The 23046-nt window shown below is 46.1% G+C and overlaps 1 protein-coding gene across 2 annotated transcripts in view; it reads right to left on the reverse strand.

The window, feature by feature from the left end:
* Positions 1 to 23046, reverse strand: part of LOC106579665 (potassium voltage-gated channel subfamily H member 2) — a 325149-nt gene that overhangs the window by 135358 nt on the left and 166745 nt on the right. The window contains exons 4-6 of one of the 2 annotated variants that reach the window (XM_045702778.1): positions 13694 to 13843; positions 12406 to 12885; positions 10842 to 11053 (exon numbers count right to left, since the gene is read on the reverse strand). In XM_045702778.1, the coding sequence (XP_045558734.1) occupies positions 10842 to 11053; positions 12406 to 12885; positions 13694 to 13843 (842 nt within the window). Of the gene's footprint in view, positions 1 to 10841; positions 11054 to 12405; positions 12886 to 13660; positions 13844 to 23046 lie in introns of both variants that reach the window. The other variant, XM_014159798.2, reaches the window with a different exon arrangement.

The following is a 23046-nucleotide window of genomic DNA, read 5'->3' on the forward strand; positions in this document are numbered from 1 at the left end:
TTTATTTCTATGTTGGTTCTAGTTTATTTTTTCTATGTTTTTTGTTGTTGTCTAGTTTATGTATTTCTATGTGGGGTTCTAGTTTCTGTTTTTTTATGTTTTTTTGGGGGGGTGATCTCCAATTAGAGGCAGCTGGTCATCGTTGTCTCTAATTGGGGGATAATATTTAAGTTCTTGTTTTTCCCACTAGGTTTTGTGGGAGATTATTTTGAGGTAGTGTATGTTTCACCTCTTTGTCACGGTTTGTTATTTTGTTTAGTAGTTTATTTGTATGTCTTGCATAGTTTCACAGTTATAATGAAATGTGGAACGATACCCACGCTGCGCCTTGGTCTCCTTCATCGTGCGACAGACGTGACAGTCACAATATATCAGAGGACAAGGTAGGTAAAGGAAGTCAGTATTTATCAGGGGACAAGACCAGGTAAAGGAAGTCAGTATTTATCAGGGGACAAGACCAGGTAAAGTAAGTCAGTTTTTATCAGGGGACAAGACCAGGTAAAGGAAGTCAGTTTTTATCAGGGGACAAGGCCAGGTAAAGGAAGTCAGTATTTATCAGGGGACAAGACCAGGTAAAGGCAGTCAGTATTTATCAGGGGGCAAGGCCAGGTAAAGTAAGTCAGTATTTCTCAGGGGGCAAGGCCAGGTAAAGTAAGTCAGTGTGCTGATCCACACTGATAACAGGGTCTCTCTGTCAGAAATGCACTACCACTCTGTGGCCAGGCTCACTCCACTGTCTCCCAAGATGAGCCTGTCCTCTCACCACGCCCCCCTCACCTTGGATGGATTGGCCTCTTGCTGTGTGGCTTACTGCCACAGTATAGCACCAGACTTGGAACTAACCATTTCCCAGTTTGGGGTTGGCAGTAATCGTTGTGAATGTCACGACAATTGGATGCACTGCCAGTTAAACCATTGGCAGCTTGTGTTGCTAGACAGTAGCAGCAGACATGAACACTTACTGTTTTTTATTTCACTACTACTCTCTCTCTGTCTGTCTCTCTGTCTCTCCCTCTCTCCTCACTTTGCCAGCTGCTCTCCCTTTCTCTCTCTCTCGTGTTAATTCAATTACCCTCCAGTGATGAGGTAGGGCAGTGAGGCACACGCCCCAGCCAAGCATCTACTGTGATTAATGGTGCCAGGGCAGATAAAATGGGTCACCGGCAGAGAGATGGAGAGAGGGAGGGAGGTCTAGGGATGAGAGGGAGAGGTGGGGGGATGAAGAGAGGTGGATGGGATGGAGAGAGAGGGAAAAGTTGAGAGAGGTGAAGGGATAAGAGGGAGGGAGAGAGAGATAAGAGAGAGGGAGAGGGAGGGAGCAGAGGGAGAAGTGGAGAGATGTGAAGTGATAAGAGGGAAGTAGAGGGAGAGGGAGGAAAGGGAGAGGTGGGAAGAGGTGAAGGGATAAGAGGGAAGGAGAGAGAGGGAGAGGGAGGAGAGGTAGAGGTGGAGGGATGAGAAAGAGGAGAGGGAGGGAGGTGAAGGAGAAGGGAGGTGAAGAGAGGTGATTTTTTTTACCACCCCCTCTCTATCCTTCTTTCTCTCTCTCCTCTCTCTCTCTCCTTCTGCATTTGCTTGTTTGCTCTTTACCCCATGAAGCAAAATTCACACCAAGAGAAATTTGCGTGCGAGAGTAGTGAACGTCAATTCACATACACTGCGTAGCGTATGCAAACGTAATTGTCATGAAAATCCATAATAAACAATTGTATTTGTTCCCTATGTAGTCACTGGGAGTTCTTGTTGTGAGTTGTGAGTTTGACTAACCTAGCTATTTAGACACCCACCAAGTTTAGCCCTCACCAAAGTCAGATTTACTATAAGAAAAATTGGATTACCTTTGCTGTTCTTTGTCAGAATGCACTCCCAGGCCTTCTACTTCAATAACAAATGTTGGTTTGGTTCAAAATAATCCATAGTTATGTTCAAATATCCTCTGTTTTGTTCGTGCGTTCAAGACACTATCCGAAGGGTAAAGAAGGGTGACGCGCCCGACGCGTTTCGTGACAAAAAATGTCTAAATATTCCATTACCGTACTTCGAAGCATGTCAACCGCTGTTTAAAATCAATTTTTATGCCATTTTTCTCGTAAAAAAGCAATAATATTCTGACCGGGAAACCCTGTTTACGTTCAAAGACAGAGAAAATAAAAACATGGGGTCGCCTCGTGCACGCGCCTCAGTCTCATTGTACTCTGATCGACCACTTACCAAAGGCGCTAATGTTTTTCAGCCAGGGGCTCCAAAGACATCATTCAGCTTTTTCCCGCCTTCTGAGAGCCTATGGGAGCCGTAGGAAGTGTCACGTTACAGCAGATATCCTCGGTTTTCAATAAAGAGAGTGAAGAAGCCCAAGAAATTGTCAGACAGGCCACTTCCTGTAAGGAATCTTCTCAGGTTTTTGCCAATAATTATATGCATATTCTAGTTTCTGGGCAGTAGTAATAACCAGATTAAATCGGGTACGTTTTTTATCCGGCCGTGCAAATACTGCCCCCTACCCCCAACAGGATAAAGGAGTTCTGTACCTATAATTCTTTAAATAATTGTTATGTATTTTGTCAATGTTTATGATGAGTAATTTAGTAAATTCACCGGAAGTTTTCGGTGGGAAAACATTTTCTGAACATCACACGCCAATGTAAAAAGCTGTTTTTTGATATAAATATTAACTTGATTGAACAAAACATGCATGTATTGTATAACATAATGTCCTAGGAGTGTCATCTGATGAAGATCATCAAAGGTTAGTGCTTCATTTAGCTGTGTTTTGGGTTTTTGTGACATATATGCTTGCTTGGAAAATGGCTGTGTGATTATTTTTGGCTATGTACTCTCCTAACATAATCTAATGTTTTGCTTTCACTGTAAAGCCTTTTTGAAATCGGACAATGTGGTCAGATTAACGAGAGTCTTATCTTTAAAATGGTGTAAAATAGTCGTATGTTTGAAAAATTGAAATTATTGCATTTTTGAGGTTTTTGTATTTTGCGCCACGCTGTTCCACTGGCTGTTGAATAGAGTGGGACGGTCACGCACCTAGCCCATAGAGGTTAACTTATAAATATTAGCCTACACTCCAACACAACAAAAATATAAACGCAAAATGCAACAATTTAAAGGATTTTATTGAGTTACAGTTTATATGACGAAATCAGTCAATTGAAATAAATTCATTCGGTCCTAATCTATGGAATTCACATAAGTGGGAATACAGATATACATCTGCTGGTCACAGTTGGGTCTCACAATGGGCCTCACAATGGGCCTCACAATGGTTCTCACAAAGCGCCTCACAATGCGCTCAGGATATCTATGTGCATTCAAATTGCCATCGATAAAACGCTATTGTTTTCGATGCTTATGCCTGCCCATACCATAACCCCACCGCCACCATAGGACACTTTGTTCACAACGTTGACATCAGCAAACCGCTCGCCCACACAACACCATACACGTATGTGGGCTGCGGTCGTGAGGCCGGTTGGACGTACTGCCAATTTCCATAACCCCAACAGCCCAACTCCAGTCCTCCAGTAACCCCAACAGCCCAACTCCAGTCCTCCAGTAACCCCAACAGTACACATTTGTATTGTAGCATCGGGCGGTCACACAACTTGTCAACTAATCTTCAGGCCATCAATGTGTTGAAACAGGTGTTTTTTTGTGCCTGGCTACAACAGAAATGTGTACTGTTGGGGGCACTGGATGACCGGATTTGGACTGTTGGGGGTACTGGAGGACTGGAGTTGGGCTGTTGGGGTTACTGGAGGACTGGAGTTGGGCTGTTGGGGGGTACTGGAGGACTGGAGTTGGACTGTTGGGGGTACTGGAGGACTGGAGTTGGGCTGTTGGGGTTACTGGAGGACTGGAGTTGGGCTGTTGGGGGGTACTGGAGGACTGGAGTTGGGCTGTTGGGGGGTACTGGAGGACTGGAGTTGGGCTGTTGGGGGGCACTGGAGGACTGGAGTTGGGCTGTTGGGGCACTGGAGGACTGGAGTTGGGTTGTTGAGGGTACTGGAGGACTGGAGTTGGGCTGTTGGGGGTACTGGAGGACTGGAGTTGGGCTGTTGGGGGGTACTGGAGGACTGGAGTTGGGTTGTTGAGGGTACTGGAGGACTGGAGTTGGGCTGTTGGGGGGTACTGGAGGACTGGAGTTGGGCTGTTGGGGGGTACTGGAGGACTGGAGTTGGGCTGTTGGGGGGTACTGGAGGACTGGAGTTGGGCTGTTGGGGATACTGGAGGACTGGAGTTGGGCTGTTGAGGGGTACTGGAGGACTGGAGTTGGGCTGTTGGGGTTACTGGAGGACTGGAGTTGGGCTGTTGGGGGGTACTGGAGGACTGGAGTTGGGCTGTTGGGGGTACTGGAGGACTGGAGTTGGGCTGTTGGGGGTACTGGAGGACTGGAGTTGGGCTGTTTGGGGTACTGGAGGACTGGAGTTGGGCTGTTGGGGGTACTGGAGGACTGGAGTTGGGCTGTTGGGGGTACTGGAGATGGGCTGTTGGGGGGTACTGGAGGACTGGAGTTGGGCTGTTGGGGGGTACTGGAGGACTGGAGTTGGGCTGTTGGGGGTACTGGAGGACTGGAGTTGGGCTGTTGGGGGTACTGGAGATGGGCTGTTGGGGGGTACTGGAGGACTGGAGTTGGGCTGTTGGGGGTACTGGAGGACTGGAGTTGGGCTGTTGGGGGTACTGGAGATGGGCTGTTGGGGGTACTGGAGGACTGGAGATGGGCTGTTGGGGGGTACTGGAGTTGGGCTGTTGGGGGTACTGGAGGACTGGAGTTGGGCTGTTGGGGGTACTGGAGGACTGGAGTTGGGCTGTTGGGGGTACTGGAGATGGGCTGTTGGGGGTACTGGAGGACTGGAGATGGGTTGTTGGGGGTACTGGAGGACTGGAGTTGGGCTGTTGGGGGGTACTGGAGGACTGGAGTTGGGCTGTTGGGGGGTACTGGAGGACTGGAGTTGGGAACCATTTAACTAGTGGATACTTCAAGGCACTATTGAAGTGTTCCGAGTTGAGGTTAACTGGCCATTTTGGACACAAAGGTCAAAGCTTGAAATCAAAGGAGGTAAGTGAGAGCAAAAGTTGATAGACTCTCTAAACACAGCGCAGATTGAATATATACATTACATTTACATTTTTAGTCATTTAGCAGACGCTCTTATCCAGAGCGACTTACAGTAGTTAGTGCATACATTTCATTTCATGCATTTAAAAAAATATATATAATTGTACTGGCCCCCTGTGGGAATCGAAACCACAACCCTGGCGTTGCACACACCATGCTGGCGTTGCAAACACCATGCCCTACCAACTGAGCCACAGGGAAGGCTATAGCAACCATACCATTCCTTGTGATTTGAACACATAAAGTGTCTTGTAATATCAACTGTCATAAATGGTCATTCTGGACACAAAGGTCAAGGGTTAGGAGGCAGGTGAGAACAAGAAACATACTTAACGTAGCGGTTTTCAGGGTTGAGTTAATTCTATAGCCTTGTACAGTCTAAATTCATGCACAGTACATGCATATTATTACGTAAAGAAATATCTACATTGATACAGAGGACAATCAAACGACCAGCACTGCCAATGTTTCCACGTAGACTTTCTAAGGAAGCTTGAGTCCAGTAGGTTTGCCTAACCCCCCCCCCCATACAGTGAGTAGCCAAGTACCTGTCAGACCCAGTGCTTTTTCAATCAACCACTACTGAGACTTGGCAACCCAAACGCAGGCCTGTTCTACTGTTAGGTTGTTGACTTTTTCAGTGTTCCAATCAGTGTTCACCTCTTCCGCCTGACTGAGCTTCTAAGATCAGTATAGCTAAGCCTTAAGACAACAGTATCTCTGTGCCCTCGGCTGTGACTGTAGACTCAGCTAGAACACCAGGAAAGTAATATTCACACAGTTCAACCACGAATGAACAGCTTGCTCTGAACACAGTGTGCTGTACTGCAAAGCTCCAACGAAGAAATTGAGCGATGTTAGGAGAACCAGTTAAAACTTCAAAGGACCTTGTGTCAGAGGATACTGTACGTTTTGACCCCTAACCCCTCTGTCTGGACACACAGCTGTCCAGTACACCGGCTAGCATCAGCCTCCCACAGAGTGTTTGGCTACAACGAAATCAGCCCATTGACGCAACAGCAAAAAGCAAAGTATATTGGAGAGTTTCAAATGATAAAATCAATATTCACTATTGTTGCGTGTGTGTGTGTGTGTGTGTGTGTGTGTGTGTGTGTGTGTGTGTGTGTGTGTGTGTGTGTGTGTGTGTGTGTGTGTGTGTGTGTGTGTGTGTGTCAAGATGTCACTATTAAGGAGCAGGTAAAAAAATACGATTGTTATTTTCTTTGTATTATCTTTTACCAGATCTATTGTGTTATATTCTCCTACATTCCCTTCACATTTACACAAACTTCAAAGTCTTTCCTTTCAAATGGTATCAAGAATATGCATATCCTTGCTTCAGGTCCTGAGCTACAGGCAGTTAGATTTGGGTATGTCATTTCAGGCGAAAATTGAAAAAAAGGGTCCGATCCTTAAAACTCATATCTGAGGAGCCATCGTTAATACTGATGGACAGTTGTGCAAGTGCAGCTGTGTGATTTTTTTCCATCCAAATACCTCTATCTCCCCACATGCACCGGGTGGTGTCAAGAACTGCAATGCTGCTGGGTTCTTCGTGCTAAACAGTATACTGTGTGTATCAATAAATGGTCCACCACCCAGAGGACATCCAGCCAACTTGACACAACTGTGGGATTCATTTGTTCAATTGTTCAATTCATTTCCTTGTTTCCTTGCTGGAGAAGCAGCATTTGGAGAGGGATAATTTATCTCCCCCAACTAGCTTCCTTAACAAAGTATTGTTCACAACACCTGAGAGAACACATACTGTCCTGTCATACTGGATCTGCTACTGGAGGGTTACACCGCCTTGTGTCTACGGAATATAGAAATAGAAACATTAAACTAAAACTGAAACTATAAGGAAACAAACAAGAAAAATGATTTTGTAAACTGAAAGAAAATAACTAAGATAACACAGAAATGGCCCCTAGCCACCCACACACAGGCTGCTGTAGGTCCTTAACACTACAACTAAAAGTCAAACTAAATCATGTAAAACCATTTTTATTCAACTAAATAAAACAACATTAAATCAGATCTTAAAACTAACTGAAACTAAATAATCTAAAAATGTATTAGAAATGTTTTTATTAAAACTAGTCAATCAGATCTGAATACTCACAAACAAGACTAAACTGGGTGTTCCTAATGTTCCTAATGTTTGGAATCCCCAGTCTTATACCGGTAGTTGGAGACATTAGCTCCATAGTTCACCTCTATTTCTCAGAGTCATCTGGGAGGACTCACAGCATTTAACACTATTACATCAGCTTCTTCTAACTTATCTCTTGCACAATGTCTTGCTAGTAAGCCAAAGAGACACCCACCCACCGAGATCATGTCAAGATCCAAGACCTTCTCACCATTTCAAGATCCTCTCTTTAATGCATTTCTGTGTACATCACACATTACTGTACAGGGAAAACAGTGGCGATCTTCCCAACTGCCAACTCTAACAAGGTGTGAGACTAAACATAAACATATCCACTATAATGCTCAGTCTGTTTCTGTGTGTGTGTTTCTGTGTGTGTGTTGTGTGTGTGTTTCTGTGTGTGTGTTTCTGTGTGTGTGTTTCTGTGTGTGTGTTTCTGTGTGTGTGTTGTGTGTGTGTTTCTGTGTGTGTGTTGTGTGTGTGTGTTTCTGTGTGTGTGTTTCTGTGTGTGTGTTTCTGTGTGTGTGTTGTGTGTGTGTTTCTGTGCGTGTTTCTGTGTGTGTGTTTCTGTGTGTGTTTCTGTGTGTGTGTTTCTGTGCGTGTGCTCCACTGCACTGCCGCTAGAGGAGTGTCATTTGTGTTTATGCAGATATCACATGTACTACCTGATGTACTGGTGTGTTTATTTATCACTTGGATTACACTAGAATTACTAGTAAGTACCCCTCAAGGTGCGCTGCATTTTAACTATCTAGATCCCGTGTAACAACTAGTAAATACATTGTAATTAGGCAAACATTGCTTTGAAATAGTGTCATCTGGGCTGACACCTGTGTTGGAGCTGTTTTGTAAACTCAACCAATTTAACCAGATGGTACGCTAGCAACAACGTTGACTGGAGATATATTTTGAGCAGTTCACTTTCATGGGTAAGTAATTACAGTCTATTCAGCATAGGCTGTAATCTCTCAGACACCCAGATACATCCACAAGAGATCCCAACCTTTGTCACAATTGTTAATGAAATCGGACGCAACGAAGAAGCGAAACAATAAGTTGGTGAATTTAGTGGAAACCTGCCCATTTCAAACAAGCATGGTAGCAAGAATTTGTTGCTACACTTCTGTAATTACAGACTGCAATTACTACCAGTTACATGTTGTTATTACACTGTAACAAGGACCCCTTAAAAGGTTAAAAGGAAGTGTTACTGAATTCTTTCTTTCTACATCTTCTTGACTACTCCTCGGAGGATTGTGTCCTGGTCAGAGGTTAGAGGTTAGAGGTAGTGTTGGAGAGTGCTGCCACCTGCAGGTCGTAGATGGTAAAGCATTCTAGATGTTTTAGGTTAGATGTTTTAGGTTAGATGTAATAATACACTCCATGGCCTCATAACTCATTAAACCACCACTAGCACTGTCACCTGTACTGGTTCCCCTACCTCTCTACCTATTTATAAGCTCTACTGTAAAGTCAACCTGACTGAGTAGTGTTTTCTTTGGTATAACATAGTATGTACTGTGTGCACAGCAGCATTTCAGTGGGTACAGCAGCCTCTAAGAACGAGGCTATTAATGTATCGAGAAGGCTTGGTGAAATTATTGACTTGTGGTATATCAGTATACAATGCAGAGGCCTTTCTAAAAAGCAGAGATATAGGAGGGGAGGAGGGTGGGGGTGGGGCAGAGTGAGAGAGAGAGCGAGAGAGAGGGAGAGGGAGAGAGAGAGCGAGAGAAGTGTGGGCTTAAGGTCACATTGCCACTGTCTTTCCTTGCTCACCTCTCAATCCTCTTCTGTCTTTCCTTGTCCCTCTCTCACCCTCCCCTCACAGAGAAGTCTTCAGGAAGCTGTACTTCATAATATATCGCCCCTCACTGAGCAAATCAAATCTGTGCGAAACCAAACAAATTAAAAGAGGTGTCCAAATGCAGAACAAGAAACCATCTTTCATATCATACAGATTCCCGTCTTCCCTAACTCAATTCAACGTGTTTTCCTCACACACGGGATTACCGTGGCGACAGAATCATCTGTCACCATTCAATATCTCTGTCATCCCTCTGCTTCTCATTCAATCAAGCTAGCTCTGAGGCATCAGCGACACGTCGGCTCACTGCACACAAGGAGCACTGGTAACCCAGTTATGTCTCCCGCTAAAGACGCCATCATAGCAAACACCAAGCTTTCACTCAGAGCAGGAACCCAACATCTTAAGCAACAATCCACCAGTATTGTATCAGCAGAGCGTTTTCACTAGGTCTAAAAGCCAGCGCTTTGTGGGGCAACTCACCCCATCCACCACCAATGAGACTCACCCAACCTGGGGGATGCATGGCAGCCTTCAGTAAAGACAGAGACACATAGTATAAACACAGACGATGGAAATAGTGGAAACTATAGCAGTTCATAGGCACACCTCTACCACACCTCTACCTCACCCCTACCCCCCCCCACCTCACCCCTCCCTCACCCCTACCACACCCCTACCCCCCACGTCCCGTTCCTCACCCCTACCACACCCCTACCCCCCACCTCCCCGTTCCTCACCCCTACCACACCCCTACCCCCCACCTCCCCGTCCCTCACCCCTACCACACCCCTACCCCCCACCTCCCCGTCCCTCACCCCTACCACACCCCTACCCCCCACATCCCCGTCCCTCACCCCTACCACACCCCTACCCCCCACCTCACCCCTCCCTCAATTCTACCACACCCCTACCTCCCCTACCTCACCCCTAACACACCACTACCACACCCACACTCACCTCCCCCTCCCTCACCCCTACCACACCCCTACCCCCCCACCTCACCCCTACCTCACCCCTACCACACCCCTACTCCCCCACGTCCCCGTCCCTCACCCCTACCACACCCCTACCCCCCCCACCTCCCCGTCCCTCACCCCTACCACACCCTTACCTCCCCCACCTCACCCCTCCCTCAATCCTACCACACCCTTACCTCCCCCACCTCACCCCTCCCTCAATCCTACCACACCCCTACCTCCCCTACCTCACCCCTAACACAACACTACCACACCCACACTCACCTCCCCCATCCCTCACCCCTACCACACCCTACCTCACCCCTTCCATAGCCCTACCTCCCACATCACCCACCACACCTCTACCTCACACACCACACCTCTACCTCACACACCACACCTCTACCTCACACACCACACTACCTCACCCACCACCCCATTCGTACATACTAGATTCCTGAACGGGTCAGGACCCACCTGCATAGAATTGTTCCCGAGAGCCAATTTCATGCATTCATTAATTTGTCTATTCAACATTTGGATAAAAGGAAACCATGTCTGCCTTCCCGCTCACAGAATGTCATTAGCAACACATGCAACCCAACAAGCTCCTGGATTCATGTTTTTATCCTGATTTAAAATGTTTCCAACCCGCCAGCTGATTTCTTTTGCAGCTCACCCGCAGGGAACTGTGGGTATCCGACCTGATGCATACCCACGTCCACTCCCACCCTTACTCCACAGACACACCTGGCTGAACACACACACACACACAGATGGCCCTCTTACCTGAGTGACTTTCTCGGTGACGTGGTGTGTGCGGTCAATGAGCTTGCAAGGGGCTATGATGTCCATGTCCCCCCCGGGCAGCGCGATGAGGGGGTCCGCCTTGAAGTCCACGAAGTTCAGGGTGATCTGAGGGATCTTGCTGATGGTGCGGTAGCGCATGAGGTCCGAGTCCGACGTGGAGTTGAGGATGTTGGACTTGTTGTTCACCGCCCCTGAAAGAACACACTGTCAGAGGACTGGCCAGACTATTCGGACCACACCTGTCTTCAAACATTATTTGATATCCTTAGTGGGCCACGGAACACACCCCTACCACACAGATAGATTTAGTGGGCCACAGCATACAGCCCTACCACACAGATAGATTTAGTGGGCCACAGCATACACCCCTACCACACAGATAGATTTATTGGGCCACAGCATACAGCCCTACCATACAGATAGATTTATTGGGCCACAGCATACAGCCCTACCATACAGATAGATTTATTGGGCCACAGCATACAGCCCTACCATACAAATAGATTTATTGGGCCACAGCATACAGCCCTACCATACAGATGGATTTATTGGGCCACAGCATACAGCCCTACCATACAGATAGATTTATTGGGCCACAGAATACAGCCCTACCATACAGATAGATTTATTGGGCCACAGAACACACCCCTACCACACAGATAGATTTATTGGGCCACAGCATACAGCCCTACCACACAGATAGATTTATTGGGCCACAGCATACAGCCCTACCATACAAATAGATTTATTGGGCCACAGCATACGGACCACACTACCATACAAATAGATTTATTGGGCCACAGCATACAGCCCTACCATACAGATAGATTTATTGGGCCACAGAACACACCCCTACCACACAGATAGATTTATTGGGCAACAGCATACAGCCCTACCACACAGATAGATTTATTGGGCCACAGCATACAGCCCTACCATACAAATAGATTTATTGGGCCACAGCATACGGACCACACTACCATACAAATAGATTTATTGGGCCACAGCATACAGCCCTACCATACAGATGGATTTATTGGGCCACAACATACAGCCCTACCATACAGATGGATTTATTGGGCCACAGCATACAGCCCTACCATACAGATAGATTTATTGGGCCACAGCATACAGCCCTACCATACAGATAGATTTATTAGGCCACAGCATACAGCCCTACCATACAAATAGATTTATTGAGCCACAGCATACAGCATGGGAGCAGAATAAAACATGTGGTTAAATACTGTCGAACCAGGAAATATAGCTGGTCTTGTATTTCAAAGCTTCTAAAATACCAAGGAAGTAGGTGCTAATAGATGCTACAACATACAGATTCCTAGTTCCTACTGTACTGTTTACCCCTGTGTTTTTACCCCTGTGTGTTTACCCCTGTGTGTTTACCCCTGTGTGTTTACCCGTGTGTTTACTCCTGTGTGTTTACCCCTGTGCGTTTACCCCTGTGTGTTTGGTATCCAGCTCAAATACAGGCAAGAAGGTGGTGTGTATTTTCTTTCTCAAGGTAAACCCCCCCCCCACACACCTGTGCTGTTGTGGATGGGCCCGACCGTGCTGTACTTCCGACCCGACGGAGGCCGCATGGCCTCGATGTCATCCACAGACGACGCCCGCCGTATGCTGTGGAAGCTCTCGCGGGAGCGGCTGTGTGACAGGCTGCAGTTGGACACCGAGGCATCTGGGTTAAACATCCGGAGGGCGATGCGGGGCGACGACTGGCCGAGGGGCAGCGAGGAAGGTGCAGGCTCTGAGCCAAGCAGGGTGCGCGGGTCCTCGGGCCACAGCAGGTCCGGCCTGGTGCTGCTGCTTCCACTGCTGGATCTCTGGTGCTCCAGAGGTAAGGGGGGAAGGGAGAGCAGCTCTCCCAAAGCTAGGGACTTGTGGCTGGGGTGACTGGGGTGGCTGGGGGCTGGGAGGGCCCCAGTCTCCGGGTCGTCCAGAGAGGCCTTGCTATTGCTGAGCGAACGGCGTGAGGGCAGGCGGAGCTTGAAGCCACGCGGCCGGCCTAGAGGAAGCGGAAGAGGGAAGAGGGTGGAAGCAAATAAAACGAGAGAGGAAGAGAGTAAAAAATTGTGGTAAGAGACAGAGAGAGAAAGGAAAGAGACAGACAGAGAGAGAAAGAGAGTGAGTGAGTGGGAGAGAGGAAAGCAGGGAGGGAGACAAAGGAAAGAGACAGTGGGAGAGAGGGATAGGTATGGGTGGGAGAGAGGAAAGCAGGGAGGGAGAGAAAGGAAAGAGACAGTGGGAGAGAGGGATAGGTATGGGTGAGAGAGAGGAAAGCAGGGAGGGAGACAAAGGAAAGAGACAGTGGGAGAGAGGGATAGGTATGGGTGAGAGAGAGGAAAGCAGGGAGGGAGAGAAAGGAAAGAGACAGTGGGAGAGAGGGATAGGTATGGGTGGGAGAGAGGAAAGCAGGGAGGGAGAGAAAGGAAAGAGACAGTGGGAGAGAGGGATAGGTATGGGTGGGAGAGAGGAAAGCAGGGAGGGAGAGAAAGGAAAGAGACAGTGGGAGAGAGGGATAGGTATGGGTGGGAGAGAGGAAAGCAGGGAGGGAGAGAAAGGAAAGAGACAGTGGGAGAGAAGGATAGGTATGGGTGGGAGAGAGGAAAGCAGGGAGGGAGACAAAGGAAAGAGACAGTGGGAGAGAGGGATAGGTATGGGTGAGAGAGAGAGAAAGCAATAAATTTAATTGAACTACCATAAAACCTAATCAATATTATTTGCTTCAATCACTGAACACAACTGTTTTCAATATTTTAAGGGGGGCAGCTTGTGGTTACCTGTGGGGAGCCAGGGGGGCAGCTTGTGGTTACCTGTGGGGAGCCAGGGGGGCAGCTTGTGGTTGAGGTTCTGGTTGGGCTGTTTGTTGTCTGACATGACCTCAAAGTTGAGGATGAACATGATCACCAGGCCATCCTCATTCTTCACCGGCACCACATCCAACAGACACAGGAAACACACCCCTGAGAGAGAGAGAGAGAGAGAGAGAGAGAGAGAGAGAGAGAGAGAGAGAGCAGCGAGAGAGAGTAGAGAGAGAGAGAGACAGAGAGAGAGAGACAGAGAGAGAGAGAGAGAGACAGAGAGACAGAGAGAGTAGAGAGACAGTGAGAGAGAGACAGAGAGACAGAGAGAGAAGAGAGACAGAGAGAGTAGAGAGACAGAGAGAGTAGAGAGACAGAGAGAGTAGAGAGACAGAGAGAGTAGAGAGACAGAGAGAGTAGAGAGACAGAGAGTGTAGAGAGAGTAGAGACAGAGAGAGTAGAGAGTGTAGAGAGAGTAGAGACAGAGAGAGTAGAGAGACAGAGAGAGTAGAGAGACAGAGAGAGAGAGAGAGAGAGAGTAGAGAGACAGAGAGAGTAGAGAGACAGAGAGAGTAGAGAGACAGAGAGAGTAGAGAGAGCAGAGAGAGAGAGAGAGAGAGAGAGAGTAGAGAGACAGAGAGAGAGAGGGTATTAGATGACATGGATCACAAACACACACAGAGGGTTGAAGGCACATGCACAAAAACACAGAGAGCTACACTGACACACACACCCAGTGACACACACTGACACAAAGACACAGGTTGACGTTTATTGGGATGGGTCTTGTCCTTGAGGGAGAAATAAGTCATTTCCTGCTAAATAGGCCAACTGCAAAGTCAAAATTGCTATTGTAAAAAATTCAGGAAAAACATTTGAGCTTTTTGTTCTTAATTTAAGGTTAGGGTCAGGTTTTATGACTTTGTGGTGCCAGAATAACAACCTATCCCAACACGTAACCAAGACTAAGGAGATGATTGTGGACTACAGGAAAAGGAAGACCGAGCACGCCCCTATTTTCATCGATGGGGCTGTAGTGGAGCAGGATGAGAGCTTCAAGTTCCTTGGTGTCCACATCACCAACAAACTAACATGGTCCAAACACACCAAGACAGTCGTGAAGAGGGCACGACAAAGCCTATTCCCCCTCAGGAAACTAAAAAGATTTGGCATGGGTCCTCAGATCCTCAAAAGGTTCTACAGCTGCAACATCGAGAGCATCCTGACTGGTTGCATCACTGCCTGGTACGGCAACTGCTCAGCCTCCGACCGCAAGGCACTACAGAGGGTAGTACAAACGGCCCAGTACATCACTGGGGCTAAGCTGCCTGCCATCCAGGACCTCTACACCAGGCGATGTCAGAGGAAGGCCCTAAAAACTGTCAAAGACCCCAGCCACCCCAGTCATAGACTGTTCTCTCTACTACCACATGGCAAGCGATACCGGTGTGCCAAGTCTAGGACAAAAAGGCTTCTCAACAGTTTTTACCCCCAAGCCATAAGACTCCTGAACAGGTAATCAAATGGCTACCCGGACTATCTTTATTGTGTGCCCCCCCCCCCCCAACCCCTCTTTTACGCTGCTTCTACTCTCTGTTTATCATATATGCATAGTCACTTTAACGATACATTCATGTACATACTACCTCTATTGGCCCGACCAACCAGTGCTCCCGCACAGTGGCTAAATGGGCTATCTGCATTGTCCCACCCACCACCCGCCAAACCCTCTTTTACGCTACTGCTACTCTCTGTTCATCATATATGCATAGTCACTTTAACGTTATCTACATGTACATACTACCTCAATCAGCCTGACTAACCGGTGTCTGTATGTAGCCTCGCTACTTTTATAGCCTTGCTACTGTTATTTTTCACTGTCTTTTTACTTTTGTTTTATTTACCTACCTATTGTTCACCAAATCCCTTTTTTGCACTATTGTTTAGAGCCTGTAAGTAAGCATTTCACTGTAAGGTCTACACCTGTTGTATTCGGCGCACGTGACAAATAAACTTTGATTTGATTTGTGGCAGGTGCCAGCTAGCGACCACTCTGCAGGGCTGCCTCCAGAACAACATTCATGACGAGAAAGACTAACCTGCCAGAAAAACACACACACACATGCACGCACGCACACACACACACACACACACACACACACACACACACACACACACACACACACACACACACACACACACACACACACACACACACACACACATTCAGAAATCCACTGGTGCACATCATTCCCACCTAATGCCTTAAGGCAACCACAGTGATTTCACTTCAAAAGAGTGTGAAAATCTATTTCACTGAGCATGAAATCAGACTTTATGGCCATATGTAGCTGTTCAACTACAGACCAATGTTTCAGTAGGAATGAATACAATGACTGTTTCAGTAGGAATGAATATAATGACTGTTTCAGTAGGAATGAATACAATGACTGTTTCAGTAGGAATGAATACAATGACTGTTTCAGTAGGAATGAATATAATGAGGGTTGAATAAAATTACTGTTTCAGTAGGGTTGAATAAAAATACTGTTTCAGTAAGGTTGAATAAAATTACTGTTTCAGTAAGGTTTAATGAAATAACTTTTAGTAGAGTTGAATTAAATGAAAAGCAAACGTGTTGATTGTGCTTTAACTCCTATTTTGAATTTCAGCAGTGACCCTGTGGATATTTCACTACTGTACATTAAGCAGGTCATCAGTGAACCCTGTGGATATTTCAGTACTGTACATTAAGCAGCTCATCAGTGAACCCTGTGGATATTTCACTACTGTACATTAAGCAGCTCATCAGTGAACCCTGTGGATATTTCACTACTGTACATTAAGCAGCTCATCAGTGAACCCTGTGGATATTTCACTACTGTACATTAAGCAGCTCATCAGTGAACCCTGTGGATATTTCACTACTGTACATTAAGCAGGTCATCAGTGAACCCTGTGGATATTTCACTACTGTACATTAAGCAGGTCATCAGTGAACCCTGTGGATATTTCAGTACTGTACATTAAGCAGCTCATCAGTGAACCCTGTGGATATTTCAGTACTGTACTTTAAGCAGCTCATCAGTGAACCCTGTGGATATTTCAGTACTGTACATTAAGCAGCTCATCAGTGAACCCTGTGGATATTTCAGTACTGTACATTAAGCAGCTCATCAGTGACCCTGTGGATATTTCACTACTGTACATTAAGCAGCTCATCAGTGACCCTGTGGATATTTCAGTACTGTACATTAAGCAGCTCATCAGTGAACCCTGTGGATATTTCAGTACTGTACATTAAGCAGCTCATCAGTGAACCCTGTGGATATTTCAGTACTGTACATTAAGCAGCTCATCAGTGAACCCTGTGGATATTTCACTACTGTACATTAAGCAGCTCATCAGTGAACCCTGTGGATATTTCAGTACTGTACATTAAGCAGCTCATCAGTGAACCCTGTGGATATTTCAGTACTGTACTTTAATCATAGAGACGTTACAGCATAAAGCCTATTTCTACCAACACAGCATCTCAGACAGCCAAAACATTTAGAAACATTTAGTTGTTTGCCAGCCTGCTTTACCCAACATCAGCCTTCACGCCAGTCATACGTTCGTTAGAAAGCAGTAATCCATTTTGTTTTGATGAATTAAATATTTTTTAAGAATCAACAAGGTTGTAACTGATTACCCCACCCAAAAGATACACCATTCAACAATACTACAGTACACACGGAACGCTCCTTCTCAAAACTTACAGGGCACATTCAAGTCAAATGATCCCTATTCTTTCTTCTTAACCCTATCCTAGCTCTGCCCTGCCCCGCCCCATGTCCTTACCCTTACCTGGTGGGTAGTCAGTGACTGGCGTTGACATACAGGGTTAACTAGGTTGGCAGCAGCCTCTGTAATCTACACAGTACTGTGCTGTGGACACATGAGTGAGTGTTCAGTCTAGCGCCCGACCCAGCCATCATTGATCTCTGAGCCATCACACCACAGGAGAGTGGCCCATGGAGGGGATTGGACCGCTCCGTAATCCCCACACAGACAAAACAGGGAAAACTGTATGAGGATTACAGGTCACCTCACACCCACCATCTGGCTCTCACCCTTGATGTGTGTGTGTGTGTGTGTGTGAGTGTGTGTGTGTGTGTGTGTGTGTGTGTGTGTGTGTGTGTGTGTGTGTGTGTGTGTGTGTGTGTGTGTGTGTGTGTGTGTGTGTGTGTGTGTGTGTGTGTGTGTGTGTGTGAGTTTGGGTGTGAGTGTGAGTGAGTGTGTGGGTGAGTGTGGGTTTGGGTGTGAGTGTGAGTGTGAGCGTGAGTGTGTGTGTGTGTTCACCTATGCTCTTAACAATCCGATGTACATTAGACAGACAGTTAATGAATACATTTGTCCTCCCTCATGCAACTCCCTACTACACTGCACAGTTTTTATTTATCTCTAGAGAAACTGAACCAAATGGAATTCCAATAACTGAAATGATGTCAGTGTTTTTTTAAACCGAAAAATAACCAAAATGTTGGTTAATCGCACAGCACAACTTGTTGGATGATGGTCTAACAGAAATCATACAGTTTCTTAGAGATATCAGCTGATGTAAGAAGGGCTATATAAATACATTTGATTTGATTTGATTTGATCTTAGTGGTAGGAACACCTCTCTCTCTCTCTGACAAAAACGCACATGTGCTTGGCCAGGCATGCACACACACACTGTACCCACCACAACCACACAATCAAATCCCACACATACACACAAATAGGCTACGCTCATGGAAAACACACACACACACACACACACACACACACACACACACACACACACACACACACACACACACACACACACACACACACACACTGTAACGATGTATGCTGAGAGAGGGAGTGAATACATTTAATAAATGAACGAACGTGGAACAAAACAAGAAACACTAACAGCACACCGACATGGAACAATAACTCCTGGGGAAGTAACCAAGGGGAGTGACATAAACAGGGCAGGTAATCAAGGAGGTGATGGAGTCCAGGTGAGTGTCATGAGGCGCTGGTGCGCGTGACGATGGTGACAGGTGTACAGGATAATCAGCAGCCTGATGACCTAGAGGTCAGAGAGGGAGTATAATCAGCAGCCTGATGACCTAGAGGTCAGAGAGGGAGTATAATCAGCAGCCTGATGACCTAGAGGTCAGAGAGGGAGGATAATCAGCAGCCTGATGACCTAGAGGAAGGAGAGGGAGTATAATCAGCAGCCTGATGACCTAGAGGTCAGAGAGGGAGTATAATCAGCAGTCTGATGACCTAGAGGTCAGAGAGGGAGGATAATCAGCAGCCTGATGACCTAGAGGTCAGAGAGGGAGTATAATCAGCAGCCTGATGACCTAGAGGTCAGAGAGGGAGGATAATCAGCAGTCTGATGACCTAGAGGTCAGAGAGGGAGGATAATCAGCAGCCTGATGACCTAGAGGAAGGAGAGGGAGTATAATCAGCAGCCTGATGACCTAGAGGTCAGAGAGGGAGGATAATCAGCAGCCTGATGACCTAGAGGGCGGAGAGGGAGTATAATCAGCAGCCTGATGACCTAGAGGAAGGAGAGGGAGTATAATCAGCAGCCTGATGACCTAGAGGTCAGAGAGGGAGGATAATCAGCAGTCTGATGACCTAGAGGTCAGAGAGGGAGGATAATCAGCAGCCTGATGACCTAGAGGTCAGAGAGGGAGGATAATCAGCAGCCTGATGACCTAGAGGTCAGAGAGGGAGTATAATCAGCAGCCTGATGACCTAGAGGTCAGAGAGGGAGGATAATCAGCAGCCTGATGACCTAGAGGTCAGAGAGGGAGGATAATCAGCAGTCTGATGACCTAGAGGTCAGAGAGGGAGGATAATCAGCAGCCTGATGACCTAGAGGTCAGAGAGGGAGGATAATCAGCAGCCTGATGACCTAGAGGGAGGAGAGGGAGGATAATCAGCAGCCTGATGACCTAGAGGTCAGAGAGGGAGTATAATCAGCAGCCTGATGACCTAGAGGTCAGAGAGGGAGGATAATCAGCAGCCTGATGACCTAGAGGTCAGAGAGGGAGGATAATCAGCAGCCTGATGACCTAGAGGTCAGAGAGGGAGGATAATCAGCAGCCTGATGACCTAGAGGTCAGAGAGAGGGAGTATAATCAGCAGCCTGATGACCTAGAGGTCAGAGAGGGAGTATAATCAGCAGCCTGATGACCTAGAGGTCAGAGAGGGAGTATAATCAGCAGCCTGATGACCTAGAGGTCAGAGAGGGAGGATAATCAGCAGCCTGATGACCTAGAGGCCGGAGAGGGAGTATAATCAGCAGTCTGATGACCTAGAGGTCAGAGAGGGAGTATAATCAGCAGCCTGATGACCTAGAGGTCAGAGAGGGAGGATAATCAGCAGCCTGATGACCTAGAGGTCAGAGAGGGAGGATAATCAGCAGCCTGATGACCTAGAGGTCAGAGAGGGAGTATAATCAGCAGCCTGATGACCTAGAGGTCAGAGAGGGAGTATAATCAGCAGCCTGATGACCTAGAGGTCAGAGAGGGAGTATAATCAGCAGCCTGATGACCTAGAGGTCAGAGAGGGAGGACACGTGACACACACACAGGATTAAAAAATCAACGGGAAGAGGATTTGACTTCAATTCATTACACTTTCTCTTTTTTCCATCCTACTTAAAAAAAAAAAAACGCAACCTGCATTGTCATAACTCAAGTCACTTCATAAACATTAGAACACTTGGGGGAAGAAACATAGACGTGTACAGTGCCTTTAAAAGGTATTCACACCTCTTGACTTTTTCCAAATTTTGTTGTGTTACAAAGTGGGATTATAATGGATTAATTTGTCATTTTTTGTCAACACAAAATACTCTGTAATGTCAAAGTGAAAAATATTTTCATTAAAACATTTTTTTTTTTTTTTACACTAGTATATCTTAATTAGATAAGTATTCAATACGTGTTGTGTTGGATTCGCCCAAAAGATAACTCTTTGTATTCAAGACAAAAAGTGAATTCCTTTTCTGCAGTATTACTTTAGTGCCTTGTTGCAAAGAGGATGCATGTTTTGGAATGCATTCTTTTTTTCTGTACAACCTTCTTTTCACTCTGTCATATGGTTAGTATTTCGGAGTAACAATGTTGTTGACCCATCCTCAGTTTTCTCCTACAGTATCACATCCATTGAACTCTGCTGCTTTAAAGTCACCATTGGCCTCATGTTGAAATCACTAAATGGTTTCCTTCCTCTCTGGCAACAGAGTTAGGAGAGGAATCTTTGTATTGACTGGGTGTATTGATACACCATCCAAAGCCTAATTAAACATTTCACCATGCTCAAAGGGATATTCAGTGTCTGCTTTTTTGTTGATCTACCAATCAGTGCCTCTTTGTGAGGCATTGGAAAACCTCCCTGATCGGATCCCACATCTGTAAGACTACAAAGCGGATTATCCCAGAAACATTTTAGGAAAGTTTACGAGGGATAAAAGGGGATTAGAAAACTATAAACATCAATTAGGCCGCACCAAGGTAACCCTTACCAACCCGTCTGCCCCTGTCCCAAAAGGAAATACCCATCTCACCTCACCCCGTGATGTGTAGAATTAGGGCCTAGTCGTGTAATCTCCAGCGTGGAAATAGTGGACTTTTGGAAAACAGATTAAGCGAGGAATTCCATTCCTTCCTATGAAGGGGGTTAAGGGGCAGCGCTGAGCTCTAGGATTACAAGATGGAGCTTGATGGTGATGATGTTTCATTAGGATCTGAATGGGAGATGAAGTTTAGAAGTAGAAGAACATATCCGTGTTGAATATTTACATTATTAACTGATGAAAGACTGTCAGGTAACTGATGAAAGACTATCAGGGAACTGATGAAAGACTATCAGGTAACTGATGAAAGACTATCAGGGAACTGATGAAAGACTGTCAGGGAACTGATGAAAGACTGTCAGGTAATTGATGAAAGACTGTCAGGGAACTGATGAAAGACGATCAGGGAACTGATGAAAGACTGTCAGGGAACTGATGGCTCATCAGGGGATTAGTTATGACAGCATCTCTGAGCTGCGGCCAGAGACAAACTGAAGAAAAGATTTGATGAGAAAATAACATGAAGAGGAAAGGACAGAGAAGATTAGACTACATGACATTAGAGAGAGACTCTGAGGTGTGACAGAGTAAGGGAATGTGATGCCGTTGTGGAGAGAAGATTACGCTGCATTACGTTAGAGAGACTGAGGTGTGACAGAGTAAGGGAATGTAACGCCGTTGTGGAGAGAACATTACGCTGCATTACGTTAGAGAGACTGAGGTGTGACAGAGTAAGGGAATGTGATGCCGTTGTGGAGAGAAGATTACGCTGCATTACGTTAGAGAGACTGAGGTGTGACAGAGTAAGGGAATGTGATGCCGTTGTGGAGAGAAGATTACGCTGCATTACGTTAGAGAGACTGAGGTGTGACAGAGTAAGGGAATGTGATGCCGTTGTGGAGAGAAGATTACGCTGCATTACGTTAGAGACACTCTGAGGTGTGACAGAGTAAGGGAATGTGATGCCGTTGTGGAGAGGTTACGCTGCATTACGTTAGAGAGACTGAGGTGTGACAGAGTAAGGGAATGTGATGCCGTTGTGGAGAGAAGATTACGCTGCATTACGTTAGAGAGACTCTGAGGCTTTGTCTTATCTCCATTATCAATGTTAAATGTAGAGGCGGAATCACATTTAACATAGATTATGGTTCTATGTATTTATTTTGTTTTTGTATCTTAGGACATACATGAAAGCGATACACTGTTGTATTTCCGAGGATACCATTGCCCTCTTGTGGCCAACTAGTGTAATTGGATCAGGTCAGATCGTTGAGGTGTACAGCATGTTCCTCAAAGCCCCAACAAACAGTGGCATAGCCAGCCACGAATACGGACTCATACAGTAGGTGAGTCTGTGCAAAACTGTGTGGGCCAGAAGTCAATATACACACAAATGACAACACATAAAATGTACAACACATAAAATAGTGTATTAGATTGTCATTGCTTATCCAAACTGACAACTTCTATCTTCCTGAAGACCTAGATCAACCAAGAACACAGCTACATATAGTTTATTAAGCTACTGCAAAAAAGGTGTTGCTCAAGTGAAGCTGTGCTCAAGTACACAATGTAAAAGTATTCAAATAAGTCACCTTCAAGCTGTGATTTAACTAATTTAAGTGTTCAAATAAAAGTCACCTTCAAGCTGTGATGTAACAAATGTCAAAGTATTCACAGAACAGTCACCTTCAAGCTGTGATGTAACACATGCCGCCATGTTGTGCCACCAGTAAGACTATACTGCCAA

The sequence above is a fragment of the Salmo salar genome, chromosome ssa19 (genome assembly GCF_905237065.1).
Source record: "Salmo salar chromosome ssa19, Ssal_v3.1, whole genome shotgun sequence".
Classification (NCBI taxonomy): domain Eukaryota; kingdom Metazoa; phylum Chordata; class Actinopteri; order Salmoniformes; family Salmonidae; genus Salmo; species Salmo salar.